At 39.8% G+C, this 25,463-nt stretch overlaps 3 protein-coding genes across 3 annotated transcripts; 1 reads left to right on the forward strand and 2 right to left on the reverse strand.

Annotated features, from left to right (window-relative positions):
• The first annotated feature begins 250 nt into the window (after positions 1-250).
• On the forward strand, positions 251-7,290 carry pks1 (polyketide synthase 1). The gene is given in 7 exon segments (XM_026361441.1): positions 251-368; positions 459-612; positions 706-866; positions 957-1,160; positions 1,239-1,420; positions 1,519-2,772; positions 2,775-7,290. Coding segments are annotated over 7 exon segments (6,252 nt in total). The 5' UTR covers positions 251-310; the 3' UTR covers positions 7,014-7,290.
• Positions 7,291-8,099: 809 nt separating this feature from the next.
• LOC113164531 (phthiocerol synthesis polyketide synthase type I PpsD-like) lies at positions 8,100-16,052 on the reverse strand. The gene is made up of 6 exons (XM_026363867.1): positions 15,995-16,052; positions 15,624-15,777; positions 15,027-15,187; positions 14,647-14,853; positions 14,333-14,514; positions 8,100-13,634 (listed from the first exon to the last, which is right to left on the reverse strand). The coding sequence occupies exons 1-6, from the start codon at positions 16,050-16,052 to the stop codon at positions 8,100-8,102; spliced, it is 6,297 nt and encodes a 2,098-aa protein (XP_026219652.1).
• A 1,117-nt stretch (positions 16,053-17,169) lies between these two features.
• rdh12l (retinol dehydrogenase 12, like) lies at positions 17,170-22,798 on the reverse strand. The gene is made up of 7 exons (XM_026363892.1): positions 22,605-22,798; positions 22,273-22,388; positions 19,964-20,119; positions 19,778-19,882; positions 18,473-18,682; positions 18,155-18,347; positions 17,170-17,644 (listed from the first exon to the last, which is right to left on the reverse strand). Exons 1-7 carry the CDS (start codon positions 22,616-22,618, stop codon positions 17,542-17,544), a joined length of 897 nt encoding a protein of 298 aa, XP_026219677.1. The 5' UTR covers positions 22,619-22,798; the 3' UTR covers positions 17,170-17,541.
• Between the last annotated feature and the right edge of the window lie 2,665 nt (positions 22,799-25,463).

Consider the following 25,463-nt stretch of genomic DNA (forward strand, 5'->3'; position numbering starts at 1 on the left):
CACAATGTGTTCTTTTGTATCAGCAAATAAGAACAAAAGCTTATTTACTGCTGCTTAAGCTACAATTAATGTATTTAGTTTCAGATGCAGTCAGCTGAGAAACAAGTCAGAGCACTGTTGTGTCGTTGTCTCACTTTTCACTCATGTGGTACAGACTTTATAAAGGGTGGGAGGTGCAGCAGCAGTAGTTCTGACCACAGACGGCAACCAAGACTACACATTAAACTTCATTATGAGGAGGCATGTAAAACACTGTGACTTTTAGAAAAGGGCAGTAAAGTTTGCAGAGAAACTTTACAACCAAGGAACAATGAAGGATGCAGAGGATGATGTTGCAGTCATCGGCATTGGATGCAGTTTCCCTGGGGGTATGGTTCAACTATAACGCTATCAACCATTTACATTTGCTCTGAGTTTTGCCTTAAAGCTAAAATGATACTATTGTGGTTTTATTTTAGGTGAGACACTGGATAAATTCTGGAGGGTTTTATTGGAGGGAAGGAATTGCGTAGTAGATATTCCAGCGGAAAGGTTTGATACCAGTTTTTGGTATGATGCCGATGATAGTAAAGCTGGAAAGATGCAAACAACCAAAGCAGCTCTCATCGATGGGTAGGTTTGATAACTGCCTAGCCAGATTAGGTGTTAATCTGTCTCTTGAGAAATGTTTGAATTATGATGAATATGCTGTTTTTCACTTTCTAGGTTTAATGAGTTTGATCACAAGTTTTTCGGAATCACTGAAGCAGAGGCTGATTTCATGGATCCTCAGCAGAAACTCCTCCTTCAGTGTACATACAGAGCATTGGAGGATGCGGGAATGGCTATGGAAAGCATCAGTGGAAGCAGAACTGGAGTTTATATAGGTGACTAACATGGCTTTGTGAAACATTTTAAAACGAATAGCTTCATGTGCCCCAGCTATAACTTGCTCTGCTGTGATTGTGGTGTTGCAGGGCTTATGAACAAGGACTACGAGATGCTCCGAAATAAGAGTCCTGCTACAACAACCCACTACAGTGGCACAGGGACAGCCATGAGTTTGGCTGCCAATAGAATTTCCTTCACGTTTAACCTCACTGGCCCATCTTTTGCCATTGACAGTGCCTGTTCCTCATCTTTGGTAGCTGTACATTTAGCCTGCCAGGCTATAAAGCAAGGTATGTGGTCTCTTTTCCTTACAAATTAATCAATTGAGGAATATAAATATTGCATAATTAATTTCCTTTTTTAACTAGGAGACTGTGAAATGGCTCTGTGTGGAGGTGTCAACTGTATAATGGAGCCAAGAGTATTTGTTGCTCTCACCAAAGCTAAGATGATCTCACCTGAGGGAACCAGCAAGCCTTTCTCCAACAGAGCAGATGGCTATGGTAGAGGGGAGGGCTGCGGCATTGTTCTCCTAAAGCCTCTGAAAAATGTGAGTACATGGTGGTTTAATATTTCATACAATTTAATAATTACATGCAAATAGATGTACAGCTCACCCTAGTAATGGTGTGATTGTTTTATACAAAGGCTATAAAAGACTGCAACAAGATATGGGGGGTCATCAGCAAAACAGCAGTCAACCAAGACGGCCACTCAGTTACTCCGATCACCAAACCCTCCATGGTTCAACAAGAAGAGCTGCTGCGAAGAATCTACTCAGAGTCTGACCTTGCAAATGTCCAGTACATAGAGGCCCATGGAACTGGGACCCCAGTTGGAGACCCAACTGAGGCAGGAAGCATCTCAAATGTTATTGCTAAAGCCAGACCTCCTGGTTCAGAGACACTGCGGATTGGGTCTGTAAAGGGCAACATCGGACATACCGAATCTGCAGCTGGAGTAGCTGGACTCATTAAGGTACTCTTAATGATGAAGCATAAGACACTTGTTCCCTCGGTTTTCTTCTCTGAAGGCAGTGCAAGTGTGGATGTAAAAGCTCTGAATATAAGTATTCCCACTAAAGCTGAAATGTGGGAGACTAATGGGTCACTTGAAAGGGTAGCTGGAATTAACAGCTTTGGGTTTGGAGGCACAAATGCACATGTAATTGTTAGAGAACAGAGACAGACCACTGATCTCAGACATATTCCAAAAGGCTGTCCAAAAGTATTTGTAATATCTGCAGCCTCTGAAAAATCATTTGCCTTGTCCACCAATGACATGCAACAGAGGTTGTGCAATGATCAAACAGTTGACCTACAGGCACTGTCTTACACTTCAGCATGTGGAAGGAGTCATTCCAGACACAAATATAGGAAGGCCTTCCTAACATCGTCCCTGTCAGATTTAGAACATCAGCTGAAAGCTGCACTGAAGACAAAGGTTGAATCACTAAGGCCTGACATCCAGGTGGTCTTTGTATTTTGTGGAAATGGAGTTGCCTACAGGGGTATGTGCAAGCAGCTGCTGAGAGAGGTCCCCGTTTTCAGAGATAAAGTCAGAGAAGTTGAGAAGCTCTTTCAGAAACATAAAAGCATCAGCATCAGTAAATGGCTTGCCAGTGATCGAGATAGTGATTGCAGCAAGCCAGATGTTGCCCAGCCTCTTCTTTTTGCCATCCAGGTTGGAATTGCCATTCTTCTGAAGAACTGGGGTATCAAGCCCGATGCAGTACTTGGGCACTCTGTGGGTGAAGTTGCCGCAGCTCACTGTTCTGGACTTCTGTCTCTTGAAGATGCTGTTAAAGTGTTGCACCACCGCAGTATTCTTCAGAGCAAGGTTACAGGGGGGAAAATGCTTGTCGTCAGCAATGTGGATGTAGAAAATGTATTACAAATGGTTCAAAAGTGTTTTCTGGCAAAGTTTGTGTGGCAGCTTTCAACAGCCCTCGGTCTTGCACACTTTCAGGAGATGCAGATGCTATAGACATCCTCCATGAAAGGCTAAGGATTCGGTTTACAGATAAAAATGTTTTCCTGCATGTCTTGGATGTCCCAGTGGCATACCATAGCCATATGATGGATCCTATACTGGATGACATTGAAAGAAGCATAGATCGTTTGGATACCAACAACATGGAATGCAAACTTTTGTCAACAGTGACTGGAGACAGGTATTCAGATGGTGACTTCAGCACTGGCACATACTGGACAAAGAATATCAGAGAGCCAGTTTTATTTGAACAAACATTGCATGCTGCCACCAAAGGCAAGCAATCAATGAGAAATTTAGTCTTTGTAGAGATTGGCCCTCGCAGGGCTCTGCAAAGGTACATACACGAGACTCTGGGAAATGACACCATAGTTCTTTCCTCTGTCCAGCCAGAGAAGGATTATGACACAATATTGTCTACTGTGGCAAAACTATTTGAACTGGGTATAAATGTGAACTGGCATCAGCTCTACAGGGGATATGAGACATTGCCCACAGCTCTTCCAATCTATCACTTCGACCCTTCAAAGAAACATTTGAACTTTGAAGATGTGAGAGGAGATGTTAAATCATTTGTGTTTCCTCCTTATGCACTCATATCCCCAAACGATCATAACAGCAAGGAGTACATGTGCAACCTCTCATTGGAGACAGCACCATATCTCTGGGAGCATAAAAACAATGGTGTTCCCATTGTGCCAGGTGCATTTTATGTTGATCTTGCTTATGCCTCGGTCATGGCAAGTTTAAGGCCAAAGAAGGCCATGTCTCTGCTCCAGCTCAGTGTTACATTTGAGAGTCTGTTGACACTGACTTCAAACTGTCATCAGTTGAAAGTGACACTTGAGCATGAAGAGAATGTGGGGTCATTTAAAATACAGTCGCCTGTCACAACACATGCCTCTGGTACATACATGTGTGCTGTTGGCCAACCGCTGTTAGAAGAACCAACTATTTGTCTTAACATGATCTCCAAAAGGTGCAAAGTAGTTATGAAGAGAGAAGAAATCTATTCAGTCCTTTCCCAAGCAGGATTTGAATATGGCCCTGTCTTTAAACAGCTCAATGATGTGCATTTTGGAGATGAATTCAAAGAAGCTGTGACAGAAGTTCAAGTCCTCGGAGAACTCCTACCACACCTGCATGACTATTTCATCCACCCTGTGTTACTAGACTATTTCTTGCAAATGACTGCGGTGGTAGCTATCAGACGGCTAACAGCCAAGAAGGGATTCCCCTCAGTTATTGGTAGTGTTGCCATTTCAGGACCACTGCAAGAGAAAATGGTCCTGTACCTCCGAGCAACTCAAGACTCCCCAGACTTCCTTGAAGTGTGTGGTTGCTTCTCCACCAGAGAGGGGAAAGTACTTTTGGAACTTAAGGGGGTGAAGATCTCATTTTTGGGCAACAGCTCCAATGTCTCTCAGTCATTGTTCTTTCACAATGAAATTATTGCAATTCAAGATGAGAAAGACTCAAACAATTGTGAAATAAAAGCAATAGTTTTTGAAGACAAACTTGGCATTGCTAAAGGACTTAGACCATATTTACACCCAGAGTCAATCACAGTGGAATACAGAGACTACTGGATGTCAGACGAACTTCAAAAGTTTGTTTATCACTCACTTGACACCAGTGTGAATGTGACAGATGTTCTCTTCATATGGGCTGTAGAGAATCTCAGTCACTTGTCCTCTGACAAGATACTGGACTGCTTTGTTACTTGCTGCGAGCTATTTCGCCAGATTGTTTTAGCCTTGAAAGAGAGCCAACGTGCTTGCACTGTTCGCGTCATAACCTACAGATCAACAGAAATGACCGTGGACCACGTCAGTCCTGGTTCTGTGCTGTCTGGCATGACAAGGGCTTGTGCAGCTGAGGTTGCAGGTCTCACTTTTCAGCTTATTGACCTTGCTTCTATCACAAGTGAAGACATTCAAACACTAGTTCATGTAATAAACACCTGCAAACAGCAAGAGGTTATGATCAGCAAAGGGCGGCCATCTGCAACAAGAATAGTGCGGACCCCAGTGAAGGACAGGGGTCCGTGTGAGGGTGATACTCAATCAATACATCTGAGCAACTTTGTTCTACAGACAACTGATCCTTACAGAATGGCCCATCTGTCTGCCGTCCCCTGTGACACAGACAGAAATTCTGTCCAAGAGAAGTGCCTTGAGATTCAAGTAACCAATGTATGTGTTCATTCAACTGATTACTACCCTGTCACCACTTCAGAATTGAAATTCGGGAAAACAATGTATTGGAACAAGCACACCTCTCAAACTCACAAGCTTCTGGCTTTGGATTTTAGTGGCATTGTTACAGCTGTTGGGAAAGGCATTAATAACCTAAAAGTGGGAGATCATATTGCTTCATGTTATCCAGTTTCTGCGGCTGCGAAGATTATAATTCCTGAATCTGTGTGCTGCAGCACTGAGAGACTCCCATCTCTTAAAGAGACTCCATGTGTGTCGTATTTTATAGTAGCGTGGGAGATCCTTCAAATGATGCAACCTTTGGTAAAACAACAGCACAGAAAGTTTGTGATTATATCTTCAAACTCAGCCTCTGCGCTGTTGAAAGTTTTGGCTCTGACAGCCAACAGGTCAGGTTGGCATGTCTCCACTCTGCTACATTTCAAAGGAGAATATATACATATTGATCAGGGCAACACAATTGTTTTTCTGCCTCCATTTGATCACTCCTCGCAGCTGAGTTTTGGCAATGAAGGCCTTGAAACACACATTATTTTTGTGTGTGGCAATCATAGGCCATCGTCGCTTTCAGCGAGCATGTTTGCACTGAAGAATGATCACATGCATGTTCACAAACTGGATGTGAGCAATGTTCTCCAGAAAGCCAGGCTAAGAACACAAAACAGGAAAGTCTTCCGCTGGCTAATGTCATTAGGCTTTGAGTCAGAATCTCTTCCACTGAAAAAGGAGACGTTTCAATTGTCAAGCAATAAAGAGCCTCAGACTGATGCAGACAGTGAGTCCTACTTCACTACAGCAACAGTGCAGCAAGTTGTTCTAGATCACAGAGAATCTGATTGTCCGGTATCTGATATTCATTTGAGAACAAGTTCTGGACAACTCTTCAAACAATACTGTGTTTATATTGTAACTGGAGGGCTTTCTGGTTTGGGACTTGAGACAGTGAAGTTCATTGCTCATAATGGTGGAGGCTGTATTGCAACACTGTCCAGAAGTCCTCTGACAGATGAAATGCAGATTGAAATGGAACTCCTCCAGAAAACATATGGGGTCGCTATTTTAAATGTCCAATGTGACATTTCTGTGTCAATGCAGGTAGCGGATGCAGTGTCAAAGATTGAGCAAAGATTCTCTTCTTGTCCAATCAAAGGAGTGTTTCACAGCGCTGCACTATTGCATGATGCACTGATTGAAACACTTGATGCATCAGTCTTCCGAAAGGTGCTGCAGCCCAAAGTCAGTGGTGCTCTAAACCTCCACTACGCAACGCTGCACAGCAAACTTGATTTCTTTGTGTGCTACTCTTCTATCTCTTCGTTCATTGGCAATGCCTCACAGTGTAACTATGCAGCAGCCAACTCTTTCCTCGACACATTCTGCCATTATCGAAGAAACCTTGGGCTTGCTGGGCAGTCAATCAACTGGGGCCCTATGAACCTTGGACTCTTGTTGAACAAAAAACATTTCCAAAAGTTCCTGGAGGCAAAAGGAATGATGACAATGGATGTATGGGAGGTTCACGAGGCTCTCAAAACGTGTCTTTTGATGAACAGAGCACAACAAGTAATATGCAAGTTCAACTTTAAAAATCTCAACATTCACGTTCTGTCACAAAACGTGTCTCTCAGAGAGCGACTGTCACCTTTAATCGAAAAGGAGCTCAAAGATGAAATAAGCATTGATCCCAAGTGTCAGCATTTATCGTCCACACATGGAAGTCTGAGAACAATCATCAGTGACATAAGCAATGTCAATGTGGATGAACTGAATGATGACTCTGCTCTGTGTGCACTGGGTATTGACTCAATGTTGGCCATGACTCTGCAGAACAAGATTTTCCAGGAGACAGGTGTAAATGTGCCTTTGGTTAGAATACTAGACCCCAACACTACACTGAGTACTTTAACAACTATTGTGATGAACAGAGGATAAATTCATGTAATATGATATACTTAATAATTGAATTATACAAGTGATAATCAGTGTGCTGTTTTATTATTTGGATTATTTAGTTTTGTAAAAAAACAAGTATTGCATGGGAAGCTTACAATTTTACAAAAGAAAAAGAAGCTTGATCGTTACAGGATGAGATGGACTTAAACTTCAGATGCACTGTCAATGTCTAAATGTGGTATATTATTTGACATAATAATAAATTGAATAAAAATATTATTACCTTTAAATAGATTTCTGAAGCTGTGCATGTTTGGTTTTTAAGATTGTTTTGTAAAATTTCATACTGTATACATTTGTAGTTGTAACCTGCATTAAAGAATATTGGTAAACAAACATACCTTAAGTGCAAAGAGAATCTGACAAATTTATTTACTGCATTCTGATAAAGCAAAAAACAAAATGCCATGATAAAGCATTGAGACTTAACTAGTATTAAAATTTATGATTTACAATGATAGACAATAACATTTCCACAATATCAAAAAGTTGTACATTATCTGTAATACCAAAAATATGTATTATGAAAACACATCGGAATTATCATATAGACAAACACTTTTTTTTCCTGGTGCAGACACATAAATAAAATATTTCTTCATGATATGAAAGTGGTTCAGCAAACAGAGACTTGCCAGAATATTGTATGATGTTCATTTTTCCACTATCGTCGTAAAGTTGATTGGCAGTCTGAATCAATCAGATAACAGTGATAAGAACCGTCCATGACCTTCTTAACAACAAGATTAAAGTAGACATATTATATGAACCCTATGACCATTATGAACAATTGACTGATAACTGACATAAACTACAAAGATTTACAATTGAAATAAAATACAAAAAATGTGCATATAAATCACAAACAATACATTTCATATTTTCATCACACATTTTATATGAACATATCAATAAGCATAATGAGTATAAAAAACATCCATTAAAATAGAACATTTTCAAAGATAAAGGAAAATAACATGATGTGATTATATCGATGTAAAAGTGCAACACTATTAACATACACTGAACTTTTTTTTCTATTTCTATTTTCTGATTTTGTATTTTTTACAGTCTAGTCGAAACATCTCCCACTTCTTCAACTGGTTCACTGCATTTTCCACCTTCAGCTCCTCCACTTAGTAAATTTACTACTGTTGATATCGTGGCATTGGGATCCAACAGTTTCACCAAAGGCACATTCACACCTCTCTCTTGAAAGATTACATTCTGCAGAGTCATGGCCTGCATGGAGTCAATTCCTAAGGATAAAAGAGGTGAGTCGTCTTTCAACTCGCTCTGGTCCATACCGATGGTCTCACAAAGCAGAGACATGACATATTCGCTTGGTGAGACAGAGTCTACTTGTGAAGTTTGTGAATCTGTCTCTTTGGACTTTAGGAAAGCTTCCTCTACCAGTGCAGACAGGCGCATAGTTAAGGCTGCATTTTGAGAAAGGACATTGTATCGGATGTTTCTAAAGTGAAACCTGCAAACGGCCTGCTGGGGTCGGTTGAGCACAAGGCATTGCTCCAAGCTTTGATGAATCTCAGCCACATTCAACACCATCATTCCTTTTGCTTCCAGAAATCGGTGGAAATGCTCCTTGTTTAAGAGCAGACCGAGGTTCAGAGCTCCCCAGTTGATAGACTGAGCAGGCAGCCCGAGTTTGCGCCTGTACTGACAGAACATATCAAGAAATGAGTTGGCTGCAGCATAGTTGGTTTGTGATGCATTTCCCAGGAAAGCTGAAATGGAGGAATAACACACAAAGTAATCTAACTGACAGTGCTGTGTTGCATGATGCAAATTCAGTGCACCATTTACTTTGGGTCTGAGAACTATCTCATAAAGAGATTGGTTCAGGGTCTCAATCAGCCCATCATGCAAGACAACTGCACTGTGAAACACTCCTTTAATCTGACAACCAGGGAACTTCTGGCCGATGATACTGATAACCTCGTGAACATGCTCAGAGACAGATATATCACATTCCATGCTGGTGATGCTGTTTCCACACTGTTTCTCCACATTGTGTATTTCTTGCTGCACATCTGATGTGGGCTTGCTCCTGGACAGTATGACAATATACTCACCACCCCTTTGTGAGATGAACTTGACAGTTTCAAAACCCAACCCAGAAAGACCACCTGCCACTATGTACACTGCTCTCTTTTGGAAAAGCTGTTTTTTTGTTGGGAGCAATGGTATCACAGACACTGTACTTTTTAAATCTTTCTCCAGAGCCACAACAGCCAGTTTCTTTGAGTTGAAATATGATTCTGGTTTCTCACATGGAAGGGTTTTGATGCTATCAGATTTCATACTCTGAAAAGTAAAGCTTTCCAGAGCAAATTTGCGGCTGAAATGCATGGACCTGAGCCAGCTATGAATGTAGGGTCTTCGTGCACACAATGATCCCTTCTGCAAAATGGCAGACATCTGAATTGTCTGTATGTGAACATTCTCCTTTACACTTTGAAACATTTGCTGACTGAGTATATCCTGTTTCTGAAATTCACAGATAATTATGACATGTTGGACACCTGGAAAGTTGCAGACTTTAGTAATCAGTGATTCCTCAAATGGGGGAAGAAGAACGAATGCCTTAATTTGATTCACGTCTACAAAAGTACCATTGCACTGTGTGCCAACAACCACATTCCAACCTGATTTGCAAGATGTAAATGCCAAGACTTTCACCATAGAAGAGTCAGGTACAGAGGATATAATTCCTAGATAATGTTTGGCCCTTGGCAAGGCTCGATGCAGGATCTCCCATGCTAGCACAAAGTAGGAAATGCACGGTGTTTTCTGAAGGAATGGAAATCTTTTGACATTGTAGCATGCATCCTCGGGGACTCTGACTTTGCTATGTGCCACCACAGGGTAACAGGAGGCAATATGATCTCCTACTTTTAATTTCTTGACATCTTTTCCAATTGCTGTAATAGTACCACTGAAATCAAGCGCTAGTAACTTGTGGTTCTGAGATGAATGTTTGTTCCAATACAGTGTCTGGCCAAATTTCAGATGTGAGGCACTAACAGGGAAGTAATCAGATGAATGAACACATATCTTACTGGGCTGAATTTCAACAGATGTGTCACTGACTGGCTGGGTGTCTTCCTCAATCTGAATGGCACTCAGCTGAGTAATCTCCTGTGCATGAGCTGTCTGAAAGACACAGGGTTCACATATTGTAGATGAAAAACTGGTCTCTGAACTATCAATGACTTCAGGTGGAGTACGGACAATAGAAGGTTTGAAAATCCGCCCGTCTTTTACCACCAGTTCTGGGTACTTGCTGCAAGGATATGATCTGAGGACTTCAGAGAGGGCTGCAATGTTGTCAGCAGAAGTAGCACTTATATCAATCAACTGAAATGATAGGTCAGGTATCTCTGCAGCAAATGATCTCATCATGCCAGCAAGAGCAAAACCTGGACTTATGTGGTCTACTGTGATGTCAGATGAACAGTAGGTTACTGCTCTGATGGAATTTGGGAATTTAATCCGCTTGAGCTCAAGGACTATTTGGCGGAATATCTCACAGCAGCTTGCCAAGATCTGCACGATGACCTCAGCTGCCAGTGAAGTTAGGTCTTCTTTGCCCCACAAAAACAAGACCTCATCAAAGTTTTTCTCAATATCTGTGATATTGAGATTTGCCAAGAGAGATGGAAAACCATCACTCAAGATATTCTTTGCGTGTGTGAGAGAGACATATGTAGAGCTTGAGTCCAAATGTTGTTGTAGACCTTTACCAATCCCTAGACCATCACAGAAGACCAAAGCTTTGGGATAAGGAGCAGATATGATACCTTCAGGGATTACGCTGAAGGTATTATGGTAGAAATACTCATCAACTACATGAGAGCGACTGCCAAGGTACTTGATTATCACATGCTTAACCTCTACCAACACTCTGCCTTCTTTGTCTGCAAAACAGCCACAAACCTCAAAATAATCAGTGCCCACATCAATGGCTCTCAGATAGACAATCATCTCATCTTGCAAGGGTTCAAACACTGTCAAACTTCCTATTTTCGCAGGAAAACCTGGCCTGCCAGCAAAAATGTGCTCTACTGTAACTGGGAGAAGCTGCATCAGGTAATCCAACACAACCGGATGAATACAGTAGTCATGTAACTGCGATCGCAGCTCTTTTTGAACTGTGACAGCTGCAAAAGCTTCTTTCAGGTCTTTTCCATAGTGCACATCTGCCTTATTCTGGAAAATGCCACCATATTGAAACCCACCTTGAGAGAGATACCCATAGAACTCCTGAGCGCTCACTACCGATTTGCACCTTTTGTATATGGAGCTTAAAGAAATGTACTGCTCCTCAATCAACCTATCTTTTTTGGAGACCACTGTGCCAGATGCATACACTCCAGATGTGGAGACTACTTGGAAACTGGTTTCTTTCTCTGATTGTTTCAGTTTAACTTTCATTTCAGATGAATTTTCAGTCAAAACAAATGGACTGTGAAAACTGACACTGAGTTGTAGTGAGTTGAGTGGTACTTTTGGTTTGGCACTAGCAAGGGCTGCGGCTAAACCCAACTCAGCATAGAAGGCACCAGGTATAATGGGTATATCACCGTGCTTGTGGTCTTTCAAGTAGGAAGATGACTCAGACATCAAATTGCAATTGAAAATATTGCCTTCACTTCCTGTCTGACAGAGCACAGGATGATTGCTTGCTGTGGATTTCTGTGCTGCTCCAATAATGACATCTCTGTCTGAGGAATCAAACTGGTATTTTGGGAAAGGCAGTGGCATTACCTCATATCCTTTGTAGAAGGTGTTCCAATCTACTTGAACACCCAGTTCAAATAGCTTAGGAACAACAGACAGGATGGTTTCGTGATCTTTCTCTGGCTGCACCGAGGCAAGAACATTTGTGTCATTTCCCAGACATTCCATGATGTTTCTCTGTAGAGCTCTTCTTGGTCCTATCTCTACAAAAACCGTATTCTTTCCTTTAGCTGCCAACCTCGCTGCCTGCTCAAAAGCAACTGGCTCACGAATGTTTCTAGCCCAGTAATCACCTGTGCAAAAATCTCCCTGTTGCATTTTCTTCCCTGTCACTGTTGAGAACAACTCTGTGTCAAGTTCATTCCCCTGTAATGCGCCAATTTTTTCCTGGATTTCTGGCAGAATTGGGTCCATCATGTGGCTGTGGTAAGCAGCAGGGACATCAAGTAGACGAAGGAACAGACTCTGACTATTGTCTGTGTTACTTAGCTCCTTATAGAGGCTCTCAATTGCATCTGCATCACCTGAGAGGGTACAGGACTGTGGGCTGTTGAAAGCAGCAAAGCAAATTCTACCAGAGTACCGAGGAAGTAGAGGAGCTACCTCTGATACAGCCATGTTGCTGATCACAAGCATCATCCCCCCAGTGACTTTGTTTTGGAGATTGCTACGGAAATAGATGACCTTCAATGAATCCTCAAGTGACAAAAGGCCAGAACAGTGAGCAGCTGCAACCTCACCTACAGAGTGCCCCAGTATTGCATCTGGCTTGACACCCCAGTGTCTCAGCAGGGTGGTAATACCAACTTGAATGGCAAAGAGGAGGGGTTGGGCAGTGTCAGGGTTTTTGAAGTCACTGCTCTCAAACTCACTCTCAAGTGTGTCCAATATATTTAGCATACTGAGACTTTGGAAATGTTGTGCAATCTCTTTGATCTTATCTCTGAATACAGGCTCTTGCTTTAGTAGCTGCTTGCACATGCCATGGTAGGCGATGCCATTACCACAGAAGACAAACACTAACCTTGGATGTGAGTAGGAAACACTTAAATTTTTGCCAAGAGCAGCACTTAGCTTCTCTTTAAGATCAACTATAGATGAAACCATGATGGCCTTTCTGTATTTATGTTTTAGATGGCTCCTCCTGCAAGCTGATGTGTACAACAGAGAATCTAAATCAACTTTGCTATCTGCTTCTAGCTGCTTAATGGTGTCTTCTATCATCAGGGAGAAAGATTTTGGTGAATTTGCAGACATAACAAAACACTTTGGTTGTTTCCTATCAATCTTTTCCCTAACGGCTGACTGTTTGTGTTGTTTGACAATAGCATGGGCATTTGTTCCCCCAAAGCCAAAGTTGTTCACTCCTGCAATCCTAGCACTAGTGGTTTCCCATTTTTCTGCTTCGTTAGGAATTTTAATGTTCAGGGCTTTGGTATCTACACTGGCAGTCTCCTCAGAGTAAAAAAGTGAGGGAACAATGGTCTCGTGCTTCATCATTAGGAGAACCTTAATGAGTCCAGCTACTCCAGCTGCAGATTCGGTATGTCCAATGTTGCTCTTTACAGAACCAATCCGTAGTGTCTCTGAACCAGGAGGTCTGGCTTTAGCGATGACATTTGAGATGCTTCCTGCCTCAGTTGGGTCTCCAACTGGGGTCCCAGTTCCATGGGCCTCTATGTACTGGACATTTGCAAGGTCAGACTCTGAGTAGATTCTTCGCAGCAGCTCTTCTTGTTGAGTCATCGAGGGTTTGGTAATTGGCGTAACTGAGTGTCCATCTTGGTTGATGGCTGTGTTGCTGATGATCCCCCAGACATGGTCATAATCTTGTATAGCCTGTAAAGCAACAACAAGATGGAAATGAAACAATGCAAGTGGAACTAAAAATTGTGATATATACGAGGGTCATTCAATAAATGAGGTGAATTTTTCAGTATAAGGACTTTTAATACAGATAGAAGCTTACACTTTTTTTTTAATTTTGTTTTTTGTTTTACTTCTTTTTCAGATGGATTTAATTTCTTTTGCAAATTAAAAAAAACCTTTTGGCAATTAACAAAGTCAGTCAGTTATCAAGTTTTTGATTGCTGAAGGGTGCAAACCCGTTGAAATACATAGGAGAATGTCAGCTGTGTATGGTGCCACATGTTTCAGCCAAAAAAATGTCTACAAGTGGGCTAAATTGTTTGAAGAAGGTAAGAGCATTGGACTTTGAAGAGAAAAGTAAGCTTCCCAGTAAATAAGCTTCTATCTGCATTACAAGTCCTTATACCAAAAAATTCACCTTATTTATTGAATGACCCTCGTAGATCCGGTGCAAATTGTAGAAAATGTTTTGGGATTTAAAAGAATTGCAGGAGAGAAACAGGAAGTGGTACATTCAGAGTAATATAACATTTATGGTTAGTCTGGACTGGTTAATGTTTAAACAAATAAAAATGTTGGTTATAATAAGTAAATCAAATATTAATCTAATCATCTGCTGAAATGAATTGAAGAAGTTGAAATTGTGGTGCTTTTTTGCATATTCAGACCTTCTTCAGAGGCTTCAAGAGGACAACTCCGCAGCCCTCCCCTCTACCATAGCCATCTGCTCTGTTGGAGAAAGGTTTGCTGGTTCCCTCAGGTGAGATCATCTTGGCCTTGCTGAGAGCAACAAACACTCTTGGCTCTATGATACAGTTGACCCCTCCACAAACCGCCATATCGCAATCACCTGATAAGATTAAACATCATTTGTGATCTCACAGAATAATATTTTGACACATTCTAGTAATATCTGTAATTATCTCACATGCTGAGGAGAAAAGTGTTGTTACCTTTAGTTGGATATTCTGTACATACTGACCTTGTTTAATGGCTTGACAGGCAAGATGAAGAGCAACAAGGGATGATGAGCAGGCACTGTCTATGGACAGCGACGGTCCAGTGAAATTGAAGATGTAAGAAACTCTGTTTGCAGTGATACTCATAGCAAGTCCTGTACCAGTCCAGTGGTTGATCACACTTGGGTGCATGTGCGCAGCATTTGTTTCATAATCTCTATTCATTAGACCTGTAATAATAACATAAAAATGGTTACAAAAATTATACATAACATATACATGATTATTATTGGGAGAGATTGTTCAGTAATAAGTTGTAAATATCATGTGTTATGAGATGTAGTTTTATTTAATCAACATAAAACTACATCTGGAATTTAGTTTGTTTTTTTTTGTGCTTCACCTAAAAACACTCCTGTCCTGGTCCCGCTGGCTTTCTCCATGGGAATTCCTGCATTCTCCAAAGCTCTGTAGACGCACTGAAGGATCTGTTTTTGTTGTGGATCCATTTGCTCCACTTCACTGTCACTGATGCCAAAGAACTTGTGATCAAATTCATTGAACCTGAAAAGAGTTGATGAAAACAACTGGATCAGTTTTGACAAATAGTTTTTATACTTACTCTTAAGTACTCTTAAAAAAATAATAATAATAAAAAATAATAACATAAGACATAGTTGTAATCTTTTAATTCTGGACTTATAGTGAATTAAAGAAAGAAGGGGCTTTCTATGCACTTCTTGGTCTTTTTAAATAAATATTAGTGTTGAGTTTTTCAAGTGAAGAAAGAGTTCAGTCCTCTTGATTACTTAAAATCTTGTCTAGCCCTGTTTTGTGACTCTTTTATATGAAAATTTCATCCATGACAGAAATAGACAAAAGGAATAAAGTATAATAGAAACAAAATTCAAAGATGGATACAACATTGAAGTCTTTAATTTGAGTAGGGGTGCCAGTGTGCCATATAAATTGGTTGTATAATAAGATTTAAATATCGTACCCGTCAATAAGAGCAGCTTTGGCTGTGCGGGATTTACCCGCTTTGTTATCATCAGGGTCATACCAGCTGGTTATGTCAAACCTCTCTTTGGGAATGGGCACAGAACAGTTTCTACCATCTATCAGAACCTTCCAGAAATTGTCAAGGCCTTCTCCTGTTATGGAAAGAGAAATACACAAATGTATAGATTCAATCGTGGTGCTTATAAATTAACATTAGATAAATCAGGAGGAAAATACCCACAGCCTGATTGACCTAATTTGCAAACACCATGTTGTTATGAGGGGTAGAAATGAATCCTAAAATCAAAGTTTGTCAATAAAAAAAAGAAAAAAAAAAAAGGAAATCATCTACCAAATAATACGACTTACCTCCTGGAAAATTGCATCCAATGCCGACCACTGCAATACTGTCTTCAGCTTCTTCCATCCTGAATGAACATCACTTAAAGAAAATCTAAAATCCTTATTGCACCATCATGTCAGCATCACTCTTGTTTCCATAGAACATGACACCCAGCAATTAATGTCGTTAGTATTCTGTTAAACTCTGTAACTAGTCCAAATTAGTCATGCACCAGAGCATCCTCTTATCCATACCTTTTCCCAGTGATGGTATCACTGCCAGACTTGTGGTTGGTTCTTATAGCCAGCTTCTTTTCTTTATTAAACATTAATGATTGATTGTATACGTGGCCATGGAGACGAAGGACTTCAGTGCACACATTTATGGCGCTTTGCAAATGATTAGTGAAGTGACTATCTCTTCCAACTTACAATAACCCCGAAGTTCTGACGAGTCAACAATTCGATTCTTCCATACATTACGCAACACATACAACAATGAGCACGACCGTAGCCTCAATCAGCTTCGTGTTTTGTAACATCAATGTCAAACATGCTCTGAACAAAGCAGTGAAGAAACTTGAAATGAGGCTTTGCAAATCTACATGATTGACATGAATGGTTAAACTTCCAGTAGGCCCGTACACATAAAGTTCTATGCAATGATGTACATAAATAACAGCATGTGAATAGTTTCGTTTGAACACATTATGCAATAATTACTCAAGACATTCTCAGAAGAACTGGCGGAAGTAAAAGTAGAGATTCAGCAAAAAATGTTTTACATTGGCCTACATTGGTAAAGGACATGTAATGCACTGAAATTAACATTTGTGTTATTTGTTAACATTTCTATTGTGAAATTTAAGGTTTAACTACTTACTGTACACCAAGTCAACTTTTTGGTGAAATTAGTCGAAAACAATCTGTGTTTTTATTACTGCCCGTCATAAAACTGATAAAGTCCGGAGGTAGGATAAAGGAAAATGTGTTGTAAATAATCAAATTACCTATCTCATTGTTCCTGTAACACTGCATTTCACTTTGCGATAAATCAAGTACCCTATCTGATGGAGCACCGCTCTAACATCATGATTTGGCCTACAAATGAGATGCCTTAGTGATCTGTGTATATACAAATATTTGTATCCAATTTATTTAAATATGAAAAACATAAGCAGGAACAAAAACAAACAAAAATACAGAGTGAAAGACATTTTAATATCAGGTCACTTGAACAAGTGACCAATTAAAGGGTTTTCTTTGACCTTTTTGCATAATGGTATCCATCCACTACACTTTTTATGAAAAAAAAAAAAAGGATAAAAAAGAAAAAGTAATTAGGATTGTGACAATTTCTGTAAATCATGACTGTAAACGTAATACGGCATATTTAGTATTACATATTAGTAGTCCCTTTATTAGAAATGGTGAACTGTAAGAAACCTTGTTAAGATGCTGTGCTCATTATTTCTTGGCAGATGCCATTAGTGTGAAATAAAGATATATTGTAACACTTGGTGAAGAAAGACACTAGGCTGTGAACTGTATGATTTTATTTTAAATCGGTTGCCTCAGTCCCACGTTATGGAGAGCATACGACAGCTTAGCTCCCACAACTTCTGTGCCACGTCGTCGTCTTTTGCAGCCGCTGAGCAGTTGGCAGGAGCACAGTCACTGTTGGCAAAGACAGATGAGCAGCTTAAAATTTAAAAATGACTTAACACTTTGGTTGAAAACCCATTACCTTATTACCTTACTTTGTGGTGGTTCTTCAAGCTTAGATATGTTTTAAAGGTTTTATTAGGAGAGAACTTTTTCTTTATCAGAGCTCTAAAGATATACAGTGGGGTATTAACAGATAGTAAACCCTATGAGATAAATGCGTTGGCTGTATAAACTTGACTTAATCAATTCTCTTTAATTCAATTTGATCTAGCATAGATTGAGACAGGCCTGAGTGGTCTGCTCTTTCGCAACCTTCCTCGATGGAAATGCATCATGGAAACTTGCTCAAGTTATCAGAGAAAGCTGAGGACAACAGATAGTACACACCACGTAGTATCTCTAGAGGAGATGTCAGGTTTTTCTGCAATTACTCTCATCTCTTGCCAATACTTCCTGTTCAGTTGTAGATTAGTAGAAATATCCATAGCCAGTCTCTACTGGTACATTAAAAAACTGCACCTGTAGTATCCACCGCTCTCGTTCTCCAGCGACGGTTCCACTGCACAATAAATTGTTGTCTTAGCGCCCTGGGCAGAGTTTTTGGTGAAGGGAGTCGCCAGCTTCCACAAGAACTGTTGAGGACCATTCAGGTGACGCCATAGATCTGTCTGAACGACTCCGGGATGGAGAGAGTATGTCGTCACACCTGTGCCTAACAAGAAGAAAAGTGCAACACGAATGAAACTGTGAAAGGAAAACTGTCAAAACTGATCAAGGCTTCAAATTAGAGGAAAAAAGTTCTAGCATAAAAAGTTTGAACAAGGGTATAATAGATACCTTCGAGTTTCTTAGCCAGTGAGCGGGTGAAAAGGACATTAGCTAGCTTGCTCTGGCTGTAAGCTTTACTCTTGTCGTAACTTTTCTCACTGTTGATGTCCTCGAGATTGATGGAGCCGAAGGAGTGAGCCATGGAAGATACGTTGATAATCCTGGCCGGTGCTGATTTTTTAATCAGGTCAATCAGCAAATATGTCAACAGGAAGTGACCTGGAGGAACAAGGGAACGTGGGTTTAAGATTCTAGACTGTAAAAATAACACTGCATGTTGCAGATATTATGGCACAAGTGATTTAGAAAAAGTGCAAAGAATGGCTGCTGGATAATCTACATACCCAGATCTTAAACCTACAGTTTATATGATAATAATTACCCATAACACACTTGGTGGTTTAACCTACCATTGCATTGTTACTCATCTCATTAGAACCCAAGATGTCAAAAGCTGTGTTGTTTAAAAAGCACATTAGGTTTTAGATACTCAGCAGTCATCATGGTGAAACTGCTCTGATGAAAAACATGTGAAACAGCCAAAACAGACTGTATTTACTGACTGCTTCTTCACATTTCAAAAGTCAAAAACTAATTGGGAACAATTTTAATTTACTGAAATGAAAATCAGATAAAGATCTGACTTTAGCAACAGGACACTCATTTATTCGAGTTTTACATTTTGGGTTCAATCGACCATTTCCGATACATATGAAGATCATTATTTATCAACACACTTTGGATTATTATTTGCATTTACACGGATTAAACTGCTAAGACTGTGTTACACAGACACTGTCAATCTCGTCTAATGTGCACAAATGTTAGTGTCCAACTTTGGGTGTTGTTAGAATAACTTCTCCTAAACTGGTTTACAAACCTTGGCAAAGAAAAATGTTCCAGTGGAGATGCGATAAGCTGCGCTATCAGGGGATCAAGCTCGAATAATATCAACAGTTAATCAATATTTAACAGAGAGGGGATTAAGCCAAATAATAAAAAGTAGCACAGGTGAATGTGGCAGGAATCAAAGTAAGCAAACTTTGCCCTATGTCTATTTATCTACTGTACATGTAATGCCCAGTAGATATAGAAATAGTTTTGTATACCCTGTTACGTCTCTGTTGGAGCCTGACTTCTACAGGTGTGTTAATAAATGCTAGAAATTTTGGAGCTTGAGAAGTAATCAGTCACTAATGTCAACTAGAAATTTAATTAGCAAGAAAAAAAAAAGAAGGGAGAGACAATTTCATAATGTCACCCAGACATCTTCGAATCTCTTCCTTGCAGCACAGATGACATGGTTTTATTTACCCATGTGATTGACACCGATCTGCAGCTCAAAGCCATCTGCTGTTTTCCCGTAAGGACACACCATCACACCAGCATTGTTGATGAGGATGTCGAGTTTCGGCTCTCCTGTAGAAAACAACACTGAAAGCTAAAGCGTTCTTTTTAAGTTTCTTAGTGTGTACGTATTTTCACAGAGCACGAGTTTACCTTTGTTGATGGCTTCAGCGAATTCTCGGATCGACTTGCCATCTGCTAAGTCAAGTTTCATACAAAGGACGTTTTCGTTCCCTGAGCTTTCGATTACTTCTTTCACAGCGGCCTGTGCTTTCTCCATGTCTCTGCATGCCATGATGACTTTTGCCCCTAAATGAGAAAAAAACTGCAGTAAACATTTGGAATTTTATTTATTTAACCTTTATTTTACCAGGTAGAGATCCCATTGAGGTTAAGAACGTCTTGTTCGAACGCAACCAGCAGACTTATTGTTCCAACAAGACAAATATGAAACTCACAAGTTATCAAAACAAAACAATAAAGATTAACAGAAGCTAAAAGACTAATGTTTACACAATGGCTGATAATTGTTAAGGAACAACATACTTTAGCTTCTTTACAGGGAACATAAACAAGCAGCTTCACACTCTGATGCTAGATAGTTCAGCTTGGTTTCCCGGTGTAGCATTAAACACCGTCTGCTCATCAGTCTGCATGCACACACACAGACAGGTGAAAGGGTTAAGACCACCATCTTGTGGCAAAATGTGTACACTGCCGTGAGCTTATTAAACTTAGGCAGGTAGTTTTGACACCGATGATAAGAAATAAGACCAATATTTACTAAATATGGAATATAGCAACTATAGAGTATGTATAGTAACGAGTATGAATCTGTATTTGTGACATGAGAGGAACCAGTCTCTAGTCCTAACTTGACATAAAATGTGATGGAGAGCACATCCAGTGAGTTCATACACACCATCAGCATCCAATGGCTAACATAGCTGTTAGTGTAGTCTCTGTTCAGCTTCACTGGTTTTCATGGTGCCATGACAAACCCAACACATCATGCTAAGATGCTTTCTACTTTCTCTTCACCAGCCTTCTACTATTTAACAGGTCTTGTAAAGTGTCAAGATAATGTCATGCCCTATCTGCTCAGATTTTGGGGAGACAGCAGAACATCATAAGTCGTTTCTATGATTAATCAAATTCTACCTGCCTCCGTATGCCACACTACCCTCCAGCAAAGATTCTACGTTCCACACTCCAATGGCCTATAGGTCCAATGGCACTGATAGATTGCTAGCAACATATCAGTGCCATTACCTCTTAATCTCCTCTACAACCAGCCTCCTTCTGTCAGATGATGCTGCTTTGCTCCAATTAGGCTGCAATGTGCTTAGACCAAAGCCACCATATCTGTGCTGTGTCTGCCCTGTAATGCTCATGTCTACGCTGGAGCTTGCAAAACTGCCTCCACTTCCTCCCTGCTAAGATGTTTGGTGCTCTGCTCCGTGCTACCATTTCTCTGGATTCTGGCAGCATCCTCTTCAGTACATTTAAACTCACTTAGACTGGTTGGAGGGAATCTCCAAAATGCCTGCAAGGCAACACTACTGGGGCAAAGTGGAGTTCCCAGTTACTCTCTAATGTATGTGCTAAACATGTAGAGACAGGTACGTCATTCATGTCAAGTCTCTTTTCCCCTTTTACTGAATTTGATGCCGGATCATGCTTTCATTATAAAAACCTGACTTTCTGCCCCTGAGACGTCAGTGAGCTTATTTCTTTCTGCGTAGTTTCACAACCTTTGTGCGACTACGCCAAAGAAAACAAATGCTGCAAAAGTCTAAAGATAATGCATTCCAGTCACATTCTTCATGTGTTTTAGTCAACTTTCTTTGGACCTTTAGGGATGAACTCATCGATTAGTGACTTGCTACTGTATAAGCAAGATACGGTGTTAAACTTCACTCCACCTTTCATTTATTAAGGTCAGCCACATAGCACAGGCTACACCCTCCAAAGTATGAGCAACCAGATAGCATAATCAGTTTGTGGGAAGGTCAATACTGAATCTTTATTAGGATAAAACTTACACTGTTTTTTGAGAAATTGTAAGAAAAAAGAAATTAAGTATTGTTGTTCACAGAAACTGTATCAATTGAAAACATGTCAACTGATATGTTTAAACATATCTTGCCATGTTTTGTATGATACACAGTCCTATTAGGAACTGTTAGATTTTTACAGGTGAAATGACTGGATCACAAACAATGTGACGCCCCCAGAAATTCAAGTTGTGTTAGTTAATCGTTCTGCTCTTATCTGTGGATCTAAAAGTCAATATTTTCCTACAGAATAATATTGGGGGAATAGTTCTTCTTTGTCTTGAATGTGACAAAAGATGCAAGTAACAATGACAAAGCAAAAAAAAAACAAACAAACAAAAAAAAACATATTCACTGTGTGTTGCTGTGCTGATCAGTCTGACATGTATCAGACCTCAGACCAACCTCTTTTAGCCAGGTCGATGGCTGTCTCTTTGCCAATACCAGTGTTGGCACCGGTGATGAGCACAGTTTTGTCATCCAGCCTTGTAGCAGAAGACCAAGGAGCCCGGAAGAGATTTCTGTGATATTGAGAAATCACTGTGTCAACCAGCAAAAACAGGACTTGATGTTACAACACAGACGAACTACTGCTCCATTAAAGCCTGCAACCTACGACGATGATAACTTGTTTCAGCAGTTGTTTGTACACTCACTTGTTTATAAGGTTGTATTCGCCACTTGAGTTAAGTTCATTCACACCTTGTTGATCTTATTTCAATTAACATAATCCTCACCTTATCGCCTGCATCTCACTTTATCTCACTCCCAGCCGTCAGATCGGGTGAAATAACATCAGAAAAAGTGGAACACAACCTTAAATCTCAGGTTTAAAGAAGCAAAAAAACAAAACAAAACACTTCTACAGGGAAAAAAAAGCGTCAGTATGATGAAAATTGAAGACACGGAACTGGCGTTAAATGTATTTGACTCATTTGTGATTGGCTCGGATTTCAGCCAATCGGCTGCAACTTTGCTGCTTCAGAACAACGATGATTGGTTAAGGTGTGCGAATGGGTCAGCCCTTCGTTAGGTGAGGTTCGATTATAAGTGCGGGCTTTGCCGGATGGGCGGAGAGTCTGTAGGTCCAGTGGCAACATAAAAAAGCTGTTTTATTTAGACATTTGGAGAAACATAAATAAAAAACAAATAAAAAGAAGAATAAAATGTCTAAAACTACCTGGTAAATATAAAAATAAATATTTCAAAAGGAAGAAACAAAGACAAGTAGAAACAAACTGAATGAATCGTTCTATATCACACAAATAACAACATAAAGCAATAAATAAATACTTAAAAACCATAATGGCAACTAAATAAATAAATGAATAAATAATACAATAGTAAATAAATAACACAACTGTACAAATGCTATCTCACACAAATAACTACATTAAAAAAAAACTTTAACATAAAAAAGAAAAAAATACAAATAGAAAGAAGAAAGAATCATTATAAATAAAAATAAAAAGAGAATCAAACCAAACAAGAAAATAATAAACAATTATACAAATCCTGCATCACACAAATATATTGATAGAATAAAGCACTGATAAAGAAGAGAACCTGATTATAACAAACAAGAAAGAATCACCATCTAATAACTGACCTTCTGTGCCAGTGGCAGTAGTAGTAACCTACTAAAGGTAGTAGTAATAGTGTTTGTGCAGTGTTTTTGCTGCTAGTTGTTCTCTCTCCTCTTTCCACTCACCCCAACCGTTCAAGGCAGATGGCCACCCCCCCTGAGCCTGGTACTGATGGAGGTTTCTTCCTCTAAAGGGAGTTTTTCCTCTCCACTGTCTCTTAGTGCTGCTCAAGTGGGGTTGTTGGGTTTTTCTATATAATTCTGTATACAGTTATATTTTTTCCATTATTACACTGTAAAGTGCCTTGAGATGACGTCTGTTAGCACTATATAAATAAAGCGAATTGAACTGAATTAAAATAAACTGAATAGTAACAGTAGACCGTAGCATCGGTGGGGGAGGAATTAGTGGTGCTGTAGTAGATCCTTTGCTTAAGTAAAAGTATTAGTTTCACCAGCCTTAGTGTGAAATAATACATTTCTGTCCTGAATACTTTAGTATGTAGGCTAAGTATAATCATAAAATATAGATGAAGTACTTACAGAAAAAGCAGCCTACTGAATGAATCCATGACTCATAGGCCTTGTTACTCATTTAATGTACAATGTTATAGTAATATTTTACATTTGTGGATTGTGTGAACTATTGAACACACCATCACTGCTTGATGTTCAGCTGCTGAAAAATAAATGTCAAATTAAAAATTTTCTCCAATATGATTTACGATTCCTACATTTTGTTTTTGTGGTAAATCAAACTCAATTAGCTGCTAAAATGAAAGGAAACAAGGCAAAAAAAAGTTGAAAAAAACAGTTGTGTAATATTATTTTATAAGGCAAAACAATTAAATAGCAAAGATAAAAATGTTTTATTAATCAAGAAAAAAACGCAGTGCTTATTTTAGCAGTCCTTATATAGGTTGATAAAATCTAGTCTGCTCTGTTTATTTTCTTTACCTGACACTTCAGCTGTATGTAATAAATAACTTTAGTGCATCAATTTATTGCTGTATGGGATATAGGCTTACAACAAGCCCTATTATGTAACTTAATATAAAAACACAATCTTAAAAACATCCAGTTACTCCATTGTATGGTGTTACTCTCTCCAGCAGGTGGCAGCCAGTGTCCACCTCCTACTCTGAATGAGCAGGAGCTGTTTTGCTTTGACACCAGCCTTGTGTCACTGTGTTGTGTCTACACACAGATTAACAGGGTGGAATCTGGGCAAATCATGTCCTTGGCAGGGCTCTCACTCGGTTAGTAAATAATTAGCAGGAAACAGAAATGACCGAATCATTCATCTTCCTTATCCAAAGTTCACCAAACCACCGTGAGTGGTTAATTCATATGGGGAATTATCAAGTGGGAACACACTGTGGACAGACGGCCATCGGCACAGGAAGCACTTTGGTGGTCATCAGCTGATTGTGTGCAAGCAAACATTTCCTTCCCTTTTCTCAGCAGATGGGTGTGAGACTGCGTGGGTTTGTGCATTCCCCTTTTGCCAAAGAGCAAAGATGGACAGAGGTGCACGTAACTGGATCCTCCCTGATTAGAAAAAAAAAAAAAAAAACCCAAACTCAAAATCCAATCTGTGGGCACTTACCCTAATAGTATCCCCCCCCCCCCAGCCATCCACCTCCTCACTTCAACTTCTGTGTCTACATGTGCAACAAGTGGTGGCAAGTGATGCAGGAAGTGGTTGTACACAACAACAACAAGTGGCTGTTGATTAATTTTTCATATACTGTAATGACAACAGGAGTTTTTGTGGTTGTCTGGCAGCAAAATTACCCTCATACGCGCCTGGTGCTCTGTGGTTTAACTTGAGAAGAAATGAAAACGCTGAATGAGATGGTCAGACGGTACGATAAAGCATTTGACCTTTATTTGCATCGTTAAACGTAGAATTACCACAAAATGCAATTGTTGTAACATTTCCATGTCATATGTTTGTTGATTGTTGTTGGTTGCCCTCTGTTTGGTCATTAAAAGACATCAGACATAA

This window comes from Anabas testudineus, chromosome 2, assembly GCF_900324465.2.
Source record: "Anabas testudineus chromosome 2, fAnaTes1.2, whole genome shotgun sequence".
NCBI classification, from domain to species: domain Eukaryota; kingdom Metazoa; phylum Chordata; class Actinopteri; order Anabantiformes; family Anabantidae; genus Anabas; species Anabas testudineus.